Source organism: Hemitrygon akajei, chromosome 11 (assembly GCF_048418815.1).
Source record: "Hemitrygon akajei chromosome 11, sHemAka1.3, whole genome shotgun sequence".
Classification (NCBI taxonomy): domain Eukaryota; kingdom Metazoa; phylum Chordata; class Chondrichthyes; order Myliobatiformes; family Dasyatidae; genus Hemitrygon; species Hemitrygon akajei.
Window position 1 is genome coordinate 139,474,555 of NC_133134.1, and position 21,059 is coordinate 139,495,613.

Sequence of the window (21,059 nt, forward strand, 5' to 3'; positions counted from 1 at the left end):
TTTACTGTTAATATAGCCAAAGAAATTTTTGGGATTATCTTTGATTTATCCTTGATTCAAGATTCAAATTTTTTTTATTACATGTACATCGAAACATTGAACTATGCCTTTTGTGTTAACAACCAGCACACCCAAGGATGTGTTGGTTGTCCTGATGACGAGACTTGATTCAAAACATCTACTGTTCACTGTTTACCATAGATACTACCTGGCCTGCTGAGTTCCTCCTACATTTTGTGTGTATTACACCCGAGGATGTGCTGGGGGCAGCCCACAGCTGTCATCACACATTCCAGTGCCAACATAGCATGACTACAACGTTTGACAAAAGAGTACAGAGTACAATAAAACAACAACAACAACAACCCTAGGACGGTCCATCTTTGGCCTCCAGCCTCCAGCGAATTTGGACTTGATCTTACAAACATTAGGTCATTGACTTACTCAACACAGACACAGGCAACAGGTCTTGACTTCCAGACTTCCAATTTGACCCACAAGCTTTGATCCTCAGCATGGACCCCAAGACCCAAACACTAGGCCTCGAACTCTGGATTTGCCAATGACAGGACCCTGAACACTAGGCCTTGAACTCCAGTCTCATTGATTTGCGAACCCAGGAGTTGTTCTCCCTGCCCACATGGGACTCCAACTCTGGGACCTGTCAAAAACTCACTGACCTTAGGGAAAGCCACCAGCCCTTGTCCATGCTGGTTTGCCGGTCCGATGTAGATTCCTATGCCTGCTTTGCCGGCCTTTTAATTTGAAGTGGAGGCTTATTTTTCCATCCCAGAAATATGTCAATATGAAATATTTATAAATAGGTTTTCAAATCCATTTACTAATAATTGCAAACCTGATACTCCGTAGCTTCTTAAAAGAATAGATGCCTTGCTCTTAATATGACACAGATATCATTCTATTTAGCTGGCACTAATCATTGTTTCTGCTAAGTTAAAAGAACACTTTGCTCAAAGAGTTTTAAAACATTTTGAAACATAGCGAAGATGGTTTTATTAAAGTTTAGCTCAGCAGTTCACATTACTATTAAACTAAGTAGTACTCAGTTAAGATTCATGCTATCAAAATCAGACAATGTGATATTCATGCTATCAAAATCAGACGATCTTGCCTCTTGAATTAGAATTATGTGACTTGTGAGGAAGAGGAAGGATGTGATTGTACCTCTACAACTGTGTTGCACTAATTTGCTGGAAACTTAGGTGCATAAAAAAGGGAATATGCCACTATTACCATCACAAAATATATCATGAACAGACTTGACTTGGCACTTGTGTCAAAAAGTCTATCATACCATTTCACAATTTATACAACCATAATAATATGCCGAAAACAAGTCTATACGGGCAAAAATTACATTCAAATAGAACCCCTTGACGGATAGGCTGACCCAGTTTTAAAAAATATCACGAGGTTTTGTCAAGGTTCAAAGTAAATTTATTATCAAAGTATTTATATGTCACCATAAACTAGCTTCAGATTCACTTTCTTGTAGGCATTTACAGGGAAATAAAGAAATACAATAGAATTTATGAAAAGAAAAACGATGACTACCTACCAACCATATGCAAAAGGAGACAATTTCTGCAAATAATAAAAAAGTAAATAAATAATACTGAAAACATGAGCTGCAGAGTCCTTGAAAATGAGTCTATACTGTAGGAGTTAGTTCAGCATTGAGGTGAGTGAAGTTATCCACTCTGGTTCAGGAGCCTGATGGTGTAGGACTATGACTGTTTCTTATGTGTTGATTCCCAAAATACAACACCAAAGACATGGAGAGATAATTAATTGAATGTTGGCAACACACACAAAATGCTGGAGGAACTCAGCAGACCAGGCAGCATTGATGGAAAAGAGTAAAATAGTTGATGTTTCAGGCCGAGACCCATCAGCAGGACTCAGCGTCGGCAGGTTTTCTCGTGTTTGAGGGAATTGAATATGGCTGGGTAGAAATGAAATTCTGAAGACGAGAAGGGAGCAAGGAGGTAAGTAGAACAGTTGGGTAGTTGTCCAGTAAGGAAGGATTCAGCAGAGAGGATGACGGACGGGATGAGAAGCTGCAGAAGCTTGAAGGATAATGGGCAAGTGCACGATGCAGTGAATGGCAGAAGCCCTCAGTTAGAAATCATGCAGAGAAGAAAAGCTTAAAGTGAGGGTGGAAGGTAAAGTAAAAGTTAAGGGAATATTATTCTAAGTTTACTTTTAACTGGTATTTGCCGTGCTTCACAGGAGAGCTACTGGCCTTGGCTCCTTCCCTCTCTATTTGCCCTCAATACCTCTCCCTTACCATAGGCTAACTCTTCAGGGTAGCATGTTAACAATTGCATTAGGCTCTTGGTTTGGCATCTTTAGCTTGCGGGTTTATGGAAAATTAACTCGGAAGGCCAATGTAGACAACACTTCTGTCAGCATGTTGGTCATGTATTTCACATTCAATCTGTAGCTGTTTCTAGTTTGGAACCTGTCCCTTGGCATGTGTATGAGTTTGATTTTACACATTTCTCGCCTAGTGCCACTGTGGGATTCATCACTGAGGTGCAAAATTTCTTTCTTAATAAATAGCCATAGAGAACAAGCTGGTCATCATGAGAATTTCACAAGTTGAAGGAGAAGTATCACCATTCCTCTGCCCACCCAATTAAAGCTCAGCATGTAACCATCTTGTGAATATATTCCCATAGTTCCCCATAAATCATTCTAATGTTGTCCATATCTGACATTTCTTCATGAAAAATTTCCTATAGAAATGGATATGGTGTCAAAAAGCTATTTGAATCATTTCAAAGTTCAGAAGTTGAAAGTACATTTATTATCAAAGTATGTATATATTATAAAACGTTGAGATTTGTCTCCTTGCAGGCAATCACAATACAAGAAACCCAATAAAAAAAAAGACCGACAAACATGCAATGCGCAGAGAGAGGTAAAAAAACACAAACCGTGCAAACAACAAAAGCAAGCAGCAGCATTCAGAACAAAAGTGATTCCATAGACGCAAAGCCCAGAGCAGCCAGACCAGGCCCACTGCCTCCATGCTAGTGCAGAGAAGAGTGCAGCAAACCTCGTGGAGTACTGAACAGAAGCAGCCCGATCTTTGCCTCCGGTCCTGACACCCCGTCTTTTCAATCGTCCAAACATCGGGTCATTCCTCGCTCTAAAACCCGAGCCCTGCCGCATTGAAACGCTCTGGGCTTGGACACCGCCACCACAGTGCAGCCCATTGTTTTTCAGTGACTATAAATGTATTATAGTATTTTAAATTTGTGGACAGCATTACGAGTGGCTATTGCTCTGTCATTGTTGTTTTATCTGTTTTGTATAGTTCATCATCTCCAGAAGACAGTATTTAATTCTTCAAAATGCTGGGATGATGAAGGGTCTTGGCCCAATACACCATCACTTTATTCTGCTCCACAGATACTGACTGGCCTGCTGAGTTCCTCCATCACTTTGTGTGAGCTCCGCTGAATTTCCAGCATCCCAAGAATCTGTTGTGTTATTTAATTGTGGCCTCATTTTCTTCCCTGGTTGTTCAAGCAACATTGTCTTTCTTCTGCCAGAAGACAAAGAGCAAAGCAAGTTTGAATCCTTGTAGTGCAAATGGAGAACACTTTATTTTTTTAACAAGTGATAAGGGACAACTCATTGTAAGGTATGTTGGTATTCCAACTATTTTATTGAGTACACACAATAAAAGAATATTCATTATTCTTGGACCTGGACAAGATCACAAAAGGTGCCTAATCAACATGCAATTTCAACAGTAAAAGGTGGGAAATTTCAGGATTGTTGTTATCACTTAATTCCAGATCTGAAAAGCATTCAGCTAGCGTACTTATTTCATATTCACATTTAGATTTATTTATCACATGTACATCGAAACATAGTGAAAAGCACCGTTTGCCATAACAGCCAACACAACCTAGCAACGTGCTGGGAAGAGTCCGCAAGTGTCTCTGCATATTGCTCAACAGAAAACAACAAAACAGAGCATAACAACAGCAAATCAATCACTTTCCTGCCTCCCACCCACCACACACAGGGACAATCCTCCAAATCCAGTGTCCAGTCTCCAGACTTCAGCCATCAGGCTTCGACTTCCAGCCTCCGATCTTCAGTATCAGCCCTTGTACTAGCTGATGACAGACTCCAGGCTTGAACACTGGGCGTGCTGACAGACCAGCACTGTGCCTCCTGTTAGCGTGGACATCTGACCCCGGAACAAACCGAAAAGCTCAGAGATGTCGTTCACCACCCATCCGCATTGCCGGCCCTTGAGCTGCAGAGCGGAGGCCTGGATTGCAGATGATTAACACGAGAGATTCTGTAAATGCTGGAAATCCAGAGCAACACACAAAATGCTAAAGGAACTCAGCTGGTCGGGCAGCATCCATAGAGGGGAATAATCAGTCGACATTTCAGACCAAGACCAAAATCCCACCTGTTCTGGTGGATGGTTAGAGAGTGATAAATGTGTCAGTCCCCTAGTCTATGCTGGATCTCATCGATGTAGAGGAGGTTGCACCGGGAGTACTGGATACTGTAGATATCCTCAACAGACTTACAGGTGGTGAGAGAGGAGGTGAAGGGGCAGTTGTAGCATTTGTGCCAGGACGGAGATCAGTGGGGGGGATGAGTGGATAAGGGCATCATGGAAAGTGCAATCCCTGCGGAAAGCAGATTGTGTTGGGGGAGAGGTGTTTAGTGGGAGGATCCCGTTGTGGATGGCAGGAGTTATGAAGGATGATGTCCTGAGTGCAGAGCTCACGGGATGTAAGGTCTATCCCTGTTAAGTTGGCAGAAAGATGCAGTGAGGGCAGATATCTGTGAAGTGGAGGAGATGCGGAAATGTAGCATTGATGGTAGAGGAAGAGGAACTTATTGAGATTCAGTGCAGAATAGGCCCTTCCAGATCTTGGAGTCGCACTGCCCAGACAACTTACAATGACCAGTTACCAACCAGGACGTCTTTGGACTGTGGGAGGAAACCAGAGCAGCTGGAGGAAGCCCATGTGGTTACAGGGAGATCGTACAGACTCCTGACAGACAGTGGCAGTAAGTGAACCCGAGTTGCTGGTACTGTACAACGCTGTACTAACCACTACACTACTGTCCCACCCCAGTGCTTTCCAGAAGCAGTCCAAGAAATGGAGGAGAATTTCTCTAATCCCCAGTAATTTCTCCTCCCTTCCCCTTCCCACTTTTTCAATTCCCCCTTTTCAATTTCCCTTTCTTAGTTCCTCTTATTCCCCTCTCTTCTCCTCACCTCATTCTGGTGCCCTTTCCCCTTCCATGGTCACTTCTATTAAATTCCTCCTTCTTCAGCTCTTTGTATCTTCCACATATCACTTTCCAGCTTCTTACTTCCCCCACTCGCCCACTTTCCCTCTTACTTGCTTCACCTATCTCCTGCCAGCTTGTACCCCTTCCTGCCCCCACCTTCTTATTCTGATTTCTTCCCCTTTCCTTTCCAGTTCTGATAAAGGGTCTTGGCCCACAATATCAAATGTTTATTCCCCTTCATAGAAGCTGCCTGAATTGTGGATGTCTTTTGTCACCTGAGCACGTCATTGCACTTCAATCATGGAACACGGAGCACAAGCCTGACCTCTGACCCCTCCACATCCCTGCCACTAAACCCTAATCTGACCTCTAACCTCCTCACGTCACTGTCCCTCAATCCCAACCTGTCCTTTAACTTCCCACTCTGTCCACAAAACCACCCCCACAAACTTAAAAATCAACCAAGTCTGAGACACAGTCTCAATGGAAGCAGCTCTAGGTGCCATCTTGAAAAATATTACCAATTGATATATTTTTATACACCAAAGTTCTAGTTTATTATTTTATTGTGTGCCTTTCTGAGTCATTTTAGAAAGGAAATATTGCTGTCATCTGGTAACAGACCAGATTCTCCAGAACTTTACCAATAGTCCAATTAAGAGGAATAGATAGAGTGGACAGCCAGCGCCTCTTCCCCAGGGCACCACTGCTCAATACAAGAGGACATGGCTTTAAGGTAAGGGGTGGGAAGTTCAAGGGGGATATTAGAGGAAGGTTTTTCACTCAGAGAGTGGTTCGTGCGTGGAATGCACTGCCTGAGTCAGTGGTGGAGGCAGATACACTAGTGAAGTTTAAGAGACTACTAGACAGGTATATGGAGGGATTTAAGGTGGAGGGTTATATGGGGGGGGCAGGGTTTAAGGGTTGGCACAACATTGTGGGTCGAATGGCCTGTACTGTGCTGTATTGTTCTTTGTAATAAAAATGAGTTTGCATTCATAGCATCATACAACAGAAAAACAAGTTCTTGCTGACCAAGATGCCCATTCAAGCTCATCTGCACTTGACCTATAACCCTCTAAGCACATCCTATCAACATACCTCTTCAACTTTATTCCTTGATATTAAAGAGCTGAGGGGTGAGTTGATCCAGGAAATTAACATTTTGAATGGAGTTTATTGGATAGATTGGTAGTCTAAGGAACTATAATCGTAAAACAGGAAAGAGGAGTGATTTATGAAGAGTCTTTTGTACAAGTGACTGTGAAACTCCCACAAAGCAGAATTCAAGCTCAATTACTAATTTTAAATCTGAAATAATACATTTTGGTTGAACAAGAATATAAAGCATTATGGAGCCTATGCATTTAAATAAAATCAAGATATGCTATCATCTTATTGTCCTCCAGAACAATCACAACAGCTTTTATGTCCTTTTCATTTATTACAAATAAACTAAATTCTAAAGTAATTTAAATATGAAAATATTAATAGTGGCACTATAATGTATAATAATTCAGTGCTGCCAGAGAACTGGTGTTATTCTGGTTATTTTAAACTAACGATTGTCAGAATATCCAATTTGTTGGTTCCAATAACTTATGAATGGTCATCCTTAGACTTTAATATGTAAGTACCCTTTTCTTATCATGAGTGCAGTGTAATCTGTCAAAAGTAGTCAAATAAACATAAATAACCTTATCAGATTTTCAGTTATTGAGCAGGCAGTTTATGATCTCTCTGGAAGCCCCAGAGAAAGATATACTACTGTGACTTGCATCGGAGGCATTAAGGTACTGCACTGCATTTTCTAAGGTGATTGTTAAATAATTTATTCCTAAAAGGAGTGACACATCAGTGTAGTGGTTAGTGTAACACTTTACAGCACCAGTAACCTAGGTTCAACTCGTGCCGCTGTCTGTAAGGAGTTTGTACGTTCTCTGGTTTTCTCCCGTGTTTGAATGCCTTGCCAAGGGTTGTGGCAGAGGCAGATACATCAGGAGTGTTTAAGAAACTCCTAGATAGGCAGGTAGATGATAGACAAATGGATAGCTAGGTAGGAGAGAAGGGTTAGATTGATCAGAGTAGGTTAGAAGGTCGGCACAACATTCTGGGCTGAAGAGCCTGTACTGAGCTGAAATGTTCTAAATTACAAGCAAGGTCAAATATGCTCCACATTCTGCTTTGCTGTTTCACGATTTCCCAGTGATTTGAAACTTAATTCTGCTATGTGACAGCTTGGACAGTTCTGAATAAGTTCTGGCTTCTTTAATCTTTTTTTGAGGTTATTAATGATAATGCAATGAAGGATCCCCAGAATGTTCTTCACAGTATGTTTGAAGTCTGGGTGTTTTATAATGAGTATAGTATGTACTTTGTAATGCAAATTCTACTTCAAAATGTGTGCAATCTTGTCTTTCCTTTAGTCACATTATTGTAAGTGGACACATCATGAGATCAAATAGAGATTTGATCTCTGTTACTGAGGAAAGCTGGTCGACATACAGTTGTTTATAAATCTCAAGCTCCTGGTCAAAAGCACACAGTCTCCTTGTAGACAGCCCTTTAGTTTTCTGGATTCTGAGGTGACTAGTGAAGCCAATGTAGGAACCATAGACAGACACAAACATTAGGCAGGAGGATCTTATTGGGGCATAATAGTTGTCCTTTCCCTCCCCACACCTTTTTTATTCTGGTATCTTCCTCCTTGCTTTCCAGTACTGAAGAAGGGTCTCAGCCTGAAATGTCGACTACTTTATTCATTTTCTTAGTCGCTGTTACACTCACGTATTTAGGGCTTCCTAGTGCTGCAGATGCATGGCATAAAGGTTCTCAACACCATCTCAAATATTTTTTCTCAACTTTGACCAGGAGTCAGTGGATATCTGCATTTCTTCAAGGAGATTTTGAGGATACCATTGAGCTTCTCCCTTTGCCCATTTGACAATGACTTCCTGCCAAAGAGCTTGCAAATGAGTGCCTGTTTTGGGAGCTTGGTATTGGGTATGTAAATTATGTGCCCCTCTTAATCTTGACTTTCTGAGTGTGGTTAGTGCCTCAGTATGGAGATATTGGCCTGGAGACGTCAGAAAGCTGATCCTTGCAGTGAAATAGGAGCTTGCGAGATCAATGCTGATGGCAATTTTCTATGCCCCATAGGTCGTCGACCACTCAGGGATCACTACTACATATAGGAACATGATATTAAACCAAGTATGGCACTTTTGAACATCATTTTCCTCAATTAAACCAAGGCTTTGCTAGTGCATTGAAGATGGTAATTAATTTCATTATCAAAGATATGTTTCCTGAGAAATGATTTAGCAGATTTTCTGAACAGGGATAGGCATTTCTATCCTTTCTGTCTAGTCAATTATTCTATTAAACCTGCACATTAACTCCATTTATGTGCCTTTGCTTCAAACCTCTTGATCCCTTTCCTAACAAAAAGCTATTAATCTGTCTTAAACATTTAAACTGACCTCGCTACCACAGTCTTTTGGGAGAGAGGCTTTCAGCCTTGCTAACTGGATTTCACTTCTAATTTCTAAACATGCAGACACTTTTTTTTATATATGGCAAGAATAAAAATTGCACTATAAATAAAAGTACCCCATATATAAAAGTGAACTATAAATAAAAACTTCACATATGTGACTGGACCTGGAAAAATATCAGGTATCTTTGGCTTTTTTTATTGATTGTTTTCATCACCAGTAAGTAAGACTAAAGTAAATGAAAGCATTTAATTTTGGGGTTCGGAAGGGTGTTCAGTTAGGTAATGCCTTCAGGAACTGATACAAGAGCAGTTTTACATCATCAAGGCAGCTACGTTATGGGCGCCAAGAGTCTTGAATTTGAAGAGCAGACCTTGTGTGAGTTATCCACAGAACTGCAATTCTGCTCTGTTGCGTGACATGGCATGTTATTTTCCGGGGTGTTTAAGCCTCGTTTAAAACCCAAATTTAAAGCAAAAGTAGCTTATATTGTATATTATACACAATTTACAATTAGCTACTCAATAGGTCTAAAGCAGATGCAATCTCATTGGCTCTTCACATGGCCTTGGGTCATCTGGACAACATTAATACTTATGTCAGGCTTATTGACAACAGTTCAGCGTTAACACGATCATTCCTAGAGCTCCAAAACCTGGACCTTTGTACCTCCCTCTGTAACTGGATCTTCAACTTCCTCACCAGAAAACCACAATCTGTGCAGATCGGAAATAACATCTCCACCTCGCTGACACTGGCACACCTCAAGGATGTGTGCTAAGCCCACTACTCTACTCTCTCTACACCCATGACTGTGTGGCTAGGCACAGCTCAAATGTCATCTATAAACTTGCTGACAACACAGCTGTTGTTGGCAGAATTTCATATGGTGATGAGAATGCATACAGGAGCAAGATATATCAGCTAGTTGAGTGGTGTTGCAGCAACAACCTTGTTCTCAATGTCAAGAAGACCAAAGAATTGAGTGTGGACTTCAGAAAGTGTAAGACAAGGGAATACAGACCAGTCCTCATAGAGGGACCAGAAGTGGAAAGGTGAGCAATTTCAAGTTCCTGGGTGTCAATATCTCTTATGATCTATCCTGGACTCAACATATTGATGCAGTTACAAAGAAGGCATGACAAGGCTATACTTCATTAGGGGTTTGAGGAGAATTGGCATGTCACCAAAGACACAGGCAAATTTCTCCAAGGTGTACCATGGAGAGCATTCTAACAGGCTGCGTCACCATCTGGTTTGGGGGGTGGGCACTGCACAGGATCGAAATAAGCTGCTGAAAGTTGCAAACAGTCAGCTCTGTCATGGGTACAAGCTTCCCTAGCATTCAGGATATCTTCAAGGAGCAATGCCTCCAAAAGGTGGCATCCATTATTAAGTACCCTCATCACCCGGGACATGCCCTCTTCTCGTTGCTACCACCAGGGAAGAGGCACAGGAGCCTGAAGGCACTCACTCAATATTTCAGGAACAGCTTCTTCCCCTCTATCAGATTTCCGAATGGACATTGAGCCCATGAATACTACCTCACTACTTCCTTTTCCTCTTTTTGCACTACTTATTTAATTTAACTTAAAAAAAAATGTATATATTTTCTTACCATTATGCCAGTGATACTAAACCTGATTCTGATTCTCTGTTCTCAAATTTAGAAACATGTATTTTACCAATCAGTTTAGTAGCCGATTTTGTTTTAGATATGCTTTGGTGGTCGATTTAGTGGCTAATTTTGCTTCAGGTATGCTTAAATCTATTTTATTTCTGAGGCACCAGTCCATATCTATCAGTCTTGGCAATTCTACCTGCCATTGATCAAGGACAATTGTCTCAGCTTACTCAAAATTGGCAGAGGACCAACTGCAAAGATTTTCCATCTGTAACACAGATACCTGCAGCTGAGTTGTAGTATAAATATTACATAGATATTAGCCAGCAAGGTCAGCAATATCTTCAACAGTTATACCTGCGGCTCACCCGCAGCTTGTACTGGTTATTATAGACACAGGTTGATATATGTATACAAGGAAATGATTATTAACCAATGTTGGTTAATGATCTGTTGATTGCATATTAATTGAATGATCAACTTGTGCATTAGACTTCTCAGTTGCAAGATGCTACCTCACTGACGTTCTTCCCCAGTCAGAAGAACAAATTAGTGCTCTACTCCCAATGTGTGGAACCATTCTGTGTCTCGCCCCAGTGGGGGAGGTGGGGTGGTGAGTACAGCTGATGATGTTCTGCTCCAGTGACTTGGATTAATCCTCACCTTCTGTGCTCTTTGTGTGGTATTTACATTTTTTCCCTGTGAATGCATTGGTTTCCCATTGGGTTCTCCGGTTTCTTCCCACATCCCAAAGACGATAGTAGTTTAATTGGTCACTGTAGGTTGCCTTTCATGTATCGGTGAACAGTAGAACCTGGAGAGAGTTAAAGGGAACATAGACAGAATTGATTCCAAGGAAAATAAATCTTGCAGCATAATTTCTCTGTGAGCTCCTATAATCTCAATAGGCCAAATGATCTCCATTTATGTTGCATGGGTATATGTGTTGTTTTGGTGACATCTATGAAAGATATGTGACCAGAAGTTATGCTAACTGTTGCACATTTGTTTATATATGTGCTCTTTTAAATTCTGGTCAATAATGATAAATATTAGCTTTATTTGTCACATGCACATTGAAACATACAGTGAAATGCATCATTTATGTTAGATCAAATTAGTGAAGATTGTGCTACGGAGCCTGCAAATGACATTACACTTCCAGCACCAGCATAGCATGCACACAACTTACTAACCCTAATCACTAACCCTTTGCAACGTGTGAGGGAACTGGAGCACCCGGAGGAAACCCACACAGTCACAAGGAGAATGCATAAAATCCCTATAGACAGCAACAGGAATTAAACCCTGATCTTACAATACACTCTGTAAAGTGTTACGCTCGCCGCTACACTACTATGTGGAATAGAATATAACATGAGAACTGAAGAGAAGTGGGAGCTTCAAAGAGGTCAGTGTTAAATTCCAAGTGCTAACAGTTAACCTTTAACCACAGTACATGTGTGGTTCTAACTTGTACATAGTGGTGATTAGTATTTATACTTTGTCAGGGTCATTTAAGCATCCCTACTCTCTCCATAATACACCCTAGGTACTTCAAATAGTTCATCTCATGTTGAATGTGATTGCTGTTTCTGCCAGATGATAGGTTTGGCATTAAACTGTGTATTTTTCCATATATTTGCCTCATTCAATGGCACGTTCAATTTGCACTTATCAAAGAGAAGTGAAGGGCTTCATTATTTTTGTTACCAAAAATATACTTTATTCCTAAAATATATAGTGAAACAATATGGGGCATAGCTTTGTCTTAACTTTCTGTACCAAGTATATCCAACTTACAATATGTTAATGTGACACTAGTATTTCAAACCTGAACATTTCATCTTTAAGGAGGTTATTACACTGGGTCCATTTCATTGTCTAGTGATAGGAGGGGCCTAATCTGCAGCTTTTCCGCACAAAACCTTTGCACTCCAATCTTCCATGTGCCTCTCTCAGCATGTAATGGTGTACCTTTGGGTCTGCAGAGTTCAATTGTGAACACCTTATGGGCCTGGACCTTAAAAGGGGTCAGGCAGAGCAAGTTGCATCTTTCACCAAATTGATGATGTTTCAATGACAGACAATGGTTGTCTCAGTATGTGTCCTTGGGCAGAGTTCAAAGTGCAGAATCTTATGCTTGCAGCTGCTTGAAAGGTACCTTGACGAAGACCATTGCATTCCTTTCTAGATCTTCTTGGTAAACACGGTCCAGTTGGAGGGGAATATGGCTCTCCCATCTGCAGTGCAGCCACCTTAAGGACATTGAATTGAGACTCTACCCATGCATGGTGGATCTGGCAGAGTGAGCAGTTCTCACCACCAACCAACCAAGGTCTTGTTGCTTGTTTGAGAGTTGTGGCGATCTGAGACCACAGATCCCAGGGCAATTCCATGCAGGCTGCTGCCTGAATGACAAGTGGCCGAAAGTATTTTTCATGCAGAATCTTTTCTACATGAGACAGACTGAATGCAGCGTACCATGGCAACGAGGCCATACCCAGGTCAAACAGGTAGAACTTGAGCAGAGAGTGGCGTGAGATGCTGTATACTCAATGCGCTTTGAAGTCGCCATACACAAAGTGGCTATTAGAATGAGGGACATGTTAGGTTTTTTTTGCCTCTCTTTGAATTTACAGATGGATTGAAAGAATGCCTTGGTGATGCAACACAGGTGAAGGGTATGGGCCACGTTTGTCATCAGTATTGCTGCACATGGCAAATGTGTCCATGCCCAGTGTGGCCCATGCCAAACGTGGCCCGTGTCCAACGCCTGCGCTGCATCTGTCACCAGAGTCTTCTGATGACTCGGCTCCTTTCTGTGATGGAATTGGAGATCTGAGCTCACATTCCCATGTTCCCACATTTAATTTTGCCTCAGTGTTTGCTCCAGCCAATTCTCGCTGCATATCCCAGGTCCTTATATACAAGGATTGAATGGCAGCATGTACATCACTTGCTTTAGCCCCATTTTCTACCTTAGTACTGAATTATCTTGCTTCTGGTCCACATTTTGGACTTTAGGGAAGGCTGACACAAAAATCACTTGCAAAGTATCAGTTATAATTCTATTGTTACATTTTTAATTGGCTTTAATCCTTACAATTCTTCCAGTTACCGCACATGGTACTGAACATCATCCTGACGGTCTCTCTTTGTGTAATTAACAGCATAAATTACTATAAATTAGTTCTAAATTAATCAGATTCATTCAACTATTAAAATGAATAGTGGGCACATCCAGCAGATCCTGTGAAAGGTATGCAAGCCTCCAGTCAGATCTCAGCTTCAGCTCTCTTGCGAGATAACAGCAAAATTTTGTCCTCGTATGTTTTAAGTGAGCCATTCTACACAAGGCAATATGACCACAGAAATCTGAATTTAAAAATGAATCTTCAGTGGGGTCACCACAACTGGAATATATTAAATAGTGTAAAGCAATATTACTTTTCCAGTTATGACATGACATTTTCATTCAGTAAGTCTGCAGAAAATGCCACATTTATGCTTCAGTGAGAATTGTTGGAAATTATTTTGTAATTTACTGCTGTAGCTAATGCTCCAAAGTAATGACTCCTGCAGTGTACTTTGAATTACGGGGCAAATGATATTGGTTTGCCTAACAAACTGATAGTTTGCAATTGCCCTGACGATTATCTGCTGTGGGAGTTTCTGTTGACATTGTGCATAACGTGTCAATTTTTGAAGTTGCTCATCTCTGGGAATTTAAGTATCAAAAAGCACAATAATTTTTGTGGAATTAACAAATGGGGGAGCTGGAAGCAATGCAAATCAGGCATCCTGACCTGGAGGTCTATTGCTCTGATCCTGGTTCTCCTTGGGAGGGAAAACAAATTACTGCAGAAAATCAGGAACGAGAGAAGCAGAGTTAATGTTCGTCTGAGACTTTTCGCCAGAACTGGGAAAACATCTTAGGCAGATTTATTTTTAGATAAAATAGGAGGGGCAAAAAAACAAAAAGGAAGGTCTCTGGGAGTGAGCAGGGGAGCTGGAATTAAAACAAGAAATTAAGAAAGTAAGTAAATTTATTAACAAAATATGTACCTGTCACCATAGGCTACATTGAGAATGAATAATAATAATAATGATAATAATAATAATAGTAATAAATAAGTAAATAATACCGAGAATCTGCAAACTGTTCTGGGACCACTACTCTTTGTGATTTTTATAAATTACCTGGATGAGGAAGTGGAGGGATGAGTTAGTAAATTTGCTGATGACACAAAGTTGGGGGTGTTGTGGATAGTGTGGAGGGCTGTCAGAAGTTACAGTGGGACATTGATAGGATGCAAAACTGGGCTGAGAAGTGGCAAATGGAGTTCAATCCAGATAAGTGTGAAGTGGTTCATTTTGATAGGTCAAATATGATGGCAGAATATAGTATTAATGGTAAGACTCTTGGCAGTGTGGAGGATCAGAGGGATCTTGGGGTTCGAGTCTATAGGACACTCAAAGTTGCTGCGCAGGTTGACTCTGTGGATAAGAAAGCATACGGTACATTGGCCTTCATCAATTGTGGGACTGAGTTTAGGAGCTGAGAGGTAATGTTACAGCTATATAGGACCCTGGTCAGACCCCACTTGGAGTACCGCACTACAGGATGGATGTGGAAACCATAGAAAGGGTGCAGAGGAGATTTACAAGGATGTTGCCTGGGTTGGGGAGCATGCCTTATGAGAATAGGTTGAGTGAACTCGGTCTTTTTTCCTTGGAGCGACAGAGGATGAGAGGTGACCTGAAAGAGGTGTATAAGATGATGAGAGGCATTGATCATGTGGATAGTCAGACCCTTTTTCCCAGGGCTGAAATGACTAGCACAAGAGGGCACAGTTTTAAGGTGCTTGGAAGGAGGTACGGAGGAGATATCAGGGGTAAGTTTTTTACACAGAGAGTGATGAGTGCATGGAATGGGCTGCCTGCAACGGTGGTGGAGGTGGATACGACAGGGTCTTTTAAGAGACTCCTGGACAGGTACATGGAGCTCAGAAAAATAGAGGGCTATGGGTAACCCTAGATAATTTCTAAGGTAAGGACATGTTTGGCACAGCTTTGTGGGCCGAAGGGGCTGTATTTTGCTCTAGGTTTTCTATGTTTCTATGAAACAAAAGACTGGCTTGTAATAACTGTACTCTTATGCCTGTCTAATCTGAAGTCCTCATTTACTGCCTCAGAAGACTTAAGCATCACATTCCTCTACCATTCCTATGTTGCTGTGGTTACAGAATCTTTCATCGTTGAGGTGAGTGAAGTTATCCATGCTGGTTCAGGAACCTGATGGTTGAAGAGTAATGATTGTTCCTGAAGCTGGTGGTGTGGAACCTAAAGCTCCTATATCTCTTTCCCATGGCAGCAGTGAGAAGAGAGTGCAGCCTGGATGGAGGGGGTGCATGACCATGGATGCTGCTTTCTTGTGGCAGCATTCCTTGTGCTCTGTGGTGGGGAGGGCTTTTTGTGTGATGGACTGGGTGGTATCCACCACTTTTTGTGAGCTTTTCCTGGGGCATTGGTATTTATATACCAGGCTGTGATGCAGTCATTCTGGATAATCTCCACTATGCATCTATAATGTATTGTCAAAGTATGAAATGACAAGCTGAACCTGCAGTAGCATTTTAAAAAGTTATAAGAAAGTCATGCTATCTTTGTAATGGCACTTACATGCTGGTCCCAGGATAGATACTCTGATATGATAAAGCTGAAGAATTTAAAGTTACTGACCTTCTCCACCTCTGATCCTGCAATGACGACTGGCTCATGGACCCCCAGCTTCTTCCCCCTGTAGTCAATAATCAGCTCTTCGGTTTTGTTAATATTGAGTGAGAGATTGTCGTGGCAGGAATCAACCAGATTTTCAATCTCCCTCTTACACGATGACTTGGCACCATCTTTAATTTGGCCAACAGCAGCTGTGTTGTTAGCAAACTTAAATAGTGCATACTGAAAGAGGATGTTAAAGGATCATGAAGCTGAAGACAGAGACCTCAATGTGGGTGTGGGATGGGGAGGTAAAGTGGCAGAGAATTGGAAGTCTGGGTACCTCTAGATCAGGAGTACTCATCCTGGGGTCCATGGCCCTCTTGATTTATGGGTCTCTGCTCGAGAGGAATGAAATGGAGATGTCCTGCAAAATGATCATTCAATTTGCTTTCTGATTTGGGGGGCATATTATGAGCACCAAGTGCATTTCTTTTAAATTGCAAGAAATACAAATACATTGCTCCTTCATTCACTGCAAAGGAGCAATATGAGCAATTGTTGCATCTTCTGATGATCTGATAAAAAGAGTTGTGAACTGATGGAGATGGGAAGATGGACCAGAGAATCTAAGAGAGAATGATGACTTTGGAATGCTGAAAGAGGGGTTAGGAAAGGGAAAGGTCAAAATTATCTTTAGTGACATAATCTACTGAATTTAGATGGTGATGAAGAGGATGGTGATGATACTGAAGGAGGGACCAAACTCTTAGGGTGAAAGCAGAGCTGCAGGAAGTGAGGTGAGAGGAAGTGTAGCAAAGGTAGCTGTGGGAGTCTATGAGGTTCTAGCAGATACCATTACTTAAATGGAGATAGTCACAAAGAACCTATGTTCTCCTTTCTAAACTTGTTTATCTCCATTTCAGGGAATGGGTTAATGAAAGGAGGATTTGTTCACTATGTGAGTGAGTTCAACCCAGCAAATAAAAGATGGCAGTGGAGGTTAGGCCTCTCTTCAAGGCAGAAATAAAAGGTTCTCAGAGCATCCTGCTACAGGATAGAGGTGTAAAGGAATGGTATACAACACCAAAAAATGAGCCTGTTGGGACCAGGGAAATACAAATTGCAGAAGGTATCAGGATTTTCATTGATATAGGTGAGAAATGTTTGGATGAGGGGAGAAAGAGTAGAGACAAGGTTTGAAAAAGGCAGTTCTGTGGACCAACAAAATGTGGAAATGATGCGTCTACCTAGGTAATCATGCTTGTTGAACTTAGAAAGGAGTAGGAATGACTTGTATGTCTTGGCTAAGTACAAGGCTGAATGTCATGAAGAAAAGGTACCCAAAGGCAATGAGGCCAGTGGCCTGCTCTGTGATGAGGTTGTGATGTTGAGGGAGGTATGAGGAACTGTCAAAGAGCTGGAGATCTGCCTCTGCAAGCAGATGTTAGTATGCCATACTGCAGAAGCATCTGCCTTTAATGAGTAAATTTAACCTCAAAATCAAGTTCTTCATCTCATTCATTCTGTATTTCTATCCATATGTACGTCACTCTATCCCTCTCTACCAATTTGTTCCAGTATGAGTCTCATCTTATCTAAATATCCATACATTTTTCTTCTTCTTTTTATCTCTGCAACTGTTTATTTTTCTAATTTATACACTTAGTCCTTGACTTTGCCTCTCCTCTGTCATTGCCCTTTGCCAGATGAAGGATAGACAAGCTGGAATTGTTATTATTGATCCTGGATAAACTGTACAAATTGTGGTGGATTAATATTTATACATTGCTTATATGTCAGCCAGACCAGTGAATACAATGGACAGCAATCGATTATATCTTAGAAGTGTTGCTGCCATCGTAATACTTTGATAAAGCTTTAGAGAATTAACTGAGCATTGGTCTACAGGTCCAAGCGTTATTTCTCAATCTGTTCAACTGCTTTATTGAGACATTGGGCAGTTCTGAGCGACTGGTGGAGAAGGCTGTCCTCTGTGTCTGCATCTGTCTTTCGGACACCAGTAATGTGAGCAGGTGCTGCAACTCCAAGAGAAACAAATCCAAAGAACATGATAGGAGCAAAAACATTGCCAATGATGAAACATTTAGCAGTGAAAATGTTGTCAACTGCATCACAGTCATCTGCCTCTGCCTAACATGAACAATATTTGGACAATAGTTTGATAGAATAATACTTTATTGTTCCCAAAGGAGATTACAGTGTCACAGTAGCATGACAATTGCATAGATATAAGTATTAGAAGAGAAGTAGAAAGAATAAGAAATAAGTTACCATAAACCGTCTAACAGGAGGGGTCATCACTCTCCTGGCGATAGTTTGACTCATTATAGAGCCTAATGGCCGAGGATAAGAATGGCCTCATATAGCGCTCTTCGCAGCAGCGCAGTTGTCTTAGTCTGTTACTAAAAGTGCTCCTCTGTTCAACCAAGATGGCATGCAGAGGGTGAGAAACATTGTCCAGAATTGCCAGGATCAGTCATATGCAGGCCTCCAATCAATATTTTAGAGGCACACACTTCTATTTTGTCAGCATCACTGACGATTCATCGCAGGACTGTGTATTGCGCAGAAACCACATCTCGACACCAGTCTTCATGTCCAATCATCATGAAGTGCACTTCCAGCTCCACATGATTCTGTGTGCCAGTGGTTTAAATTACTTATCGCTTGTCCTTCATGGACCCTAAGCCAACGTTTTAAGAATCTGGAATAATTTGTCTCAGGGTACTCAGTGAGCAGCTTTAACACAGCTGCAAGCTGAACAGCTGCATGTGGTTATTTTCATTCACTATTTTTTATGGTTGAACCTTTGTATTTTTCATAAACTGTTAAGGTCAAAAATGGAATGAGAAGAAAGTGGTTGGTGTAATGTTACTGTTTATGATTTGTCCTGTAACCGGATTTGTCATTTTATAACTGCTGTTATTTCCCTGCATAACCATGATTAAATTCGGGACATTTACAATATGTGAATCTGGAACGCACACAGCTGTGGCTTCTTGAGATGGAGCTCAATAGTTTTGCCAATTCTAGTGGAGAATCTGCAGGCTCGGTCTATTGACAGAAGTACCTTTCCATTTCAAAAGAGGAGAATGACAGCGGGGTATTAAAGACGAGGTATATAATACTGATAGTTGTGATATTTATTTTATATTGAAACAATATAGAATTTAACCCTCCTTTAAAATTTAAATGAATCAAAAACATGGTATTGCTTTATAAGTATGCAGCATAAATGTATTTCTATACTATAAGTTTGCAATTATCAATTGTAAAAGCTCAAGAAATCACTTAGATCTGTACCTGCTATGCCTGATAATTCTGGGTGAAAGCATTGATTCGTAAAGTTTGGTTCCTGATCTGTACTGAGATAGGAGATTTCACTTATGGTGGCATGCTCGGCATCAAATAAGAGAGAACTCAAAATTCTACTTCTAATTCCTACTCTGATCTGGGTCTTAGAAAATGTCAGTTATGGCTGATGATGATTGATGCAGGCTTGACGTGCTGCGCGTTGTCACATCATCTACAAATATGTTCTCTCGGGATCAGACCCGAAGGAGAGCTGAAGAAAGGTCATCAACCTGAAACTTTAACTTTGCTTCTCTCACCACTGACACTGCCTGACAAACTGAGCTTTCCAGTATTTTTGTCTTCACTTCAGATTTTCAGCAACTCCAGATTTTTGTTTTTTGAGCATCTGTTGGGGTCGTGGCAAACATCTTTGTAAATATGCCTTGCAATGTATCATTCAGTGTGGAAAAGATCAAGATGACTGTAAGTAAAATGATAGAAGAGTGATTAGTATGTAATCAATTATTTAACCCAATGTATGTATCGCAATATGCAGCTGATTTCCTGTTCAGCATAGTTACACATCAATCAAAAACTACAAGAGTTAAATAGATGTTTTTGCCTTCCTTTTGTCAGTATTATTCATTCTGTCTTTCTTTCTTTTCAGCCTCATTTGACAATGGCTCGTAGCTGATGCTTCCTTGCTGTGAAAGAGTGGATCTTCAATACCACGGGATAATGCAAGGAGTAGATTTGAAACTGTGGAGAATCATGTGGTGAACTAATGTGATCATTCTGGAACAGGGGAAATCCAGTCCAAGCTGATTTGCAAAACTTAACGATAATTTACTTATCTTGTTTTAAGGCAAAGAAAAGCAACACTGAAATTTTCTTTTCTAGTTTTGTAAATTAAATACAAATATCCAGTCAACTGTTAGCGGTGATTGAAAGGTGCTACAATTCACTATTTTCTCTGTTACATTTGACATCCACCCTGTTAATAGTTTTTCGTAACATTAGGTAGGGAATTCACTTCTTTGGCATGACAGTAAAATGAAACTGCTTTGGAAATGTATAATTCTGGCCTATGGAGCTTCTCCGGGGCTCCTGTTAATCTACAAAATTATCTTAGGATATTTCAATATTACCACAGCTGATTTAACTGTTTGTAATGTAAAATATTAACCAGTGAGAAGAATGCCTCATGGAAGTTCTGGAATATTTTAAAATAAAATTATCATTTTACTATGCCAGTGCCTGGCTCCTTAAGATAAAACCAAATTAAAAACTGGCATAGGGTTAGCTGTAACAAAGTGGTTATCTGAAAACAAATTCAAGAAAGAGCATAAAGTGAATATGGCCAATTCTAGTCACTTCATCTCAATGGGAAAAAAAGGTTTTTAGTAAACATCATTAAATTGAATCAAAGGAAATTCAGTACTTTATGACTGAAGAACTAATTTCTATTGATGGATTAAAAAGCAAATGGAGACTTAGCTCTGTGATTTTTCACCAAACACAAACAGTAATTTAATATTAATATTGCATGTGACTTAGGAGGAAGAATGATCTTTACATATATATAGATGTAA

General features: G+C 40.6%; 1 protein-coding gene across 3 annotated transcripts in view; it reads left to right on the forward strand.

The window, feature by feature from the left end:
• Positions 1-20,717, forward strand: part of samd10b (sterile alpha motif domain containing 10b) — a 115,055-nt gene extending 94,338 nt beyond the window's left edge. For all 3 annotated transcript variants that reach the window (XM_073061794.1, XM_073061793.1, XM_073061792.1), the window contains exon 5: positions 20,135-20,717. In XM_073061794.1, the coding sequence (XP_072917895.1) occupies positions 20,135-20,161 (27 nt within the window). In that variant the 3' untranslated portion in view covers positions 20,162-20,717. The remainder of the gene's footprint in view (positions 1-20,134) is intronic.
• Positions 20,718-21,059: the final 342 nt, after the last annotated feature.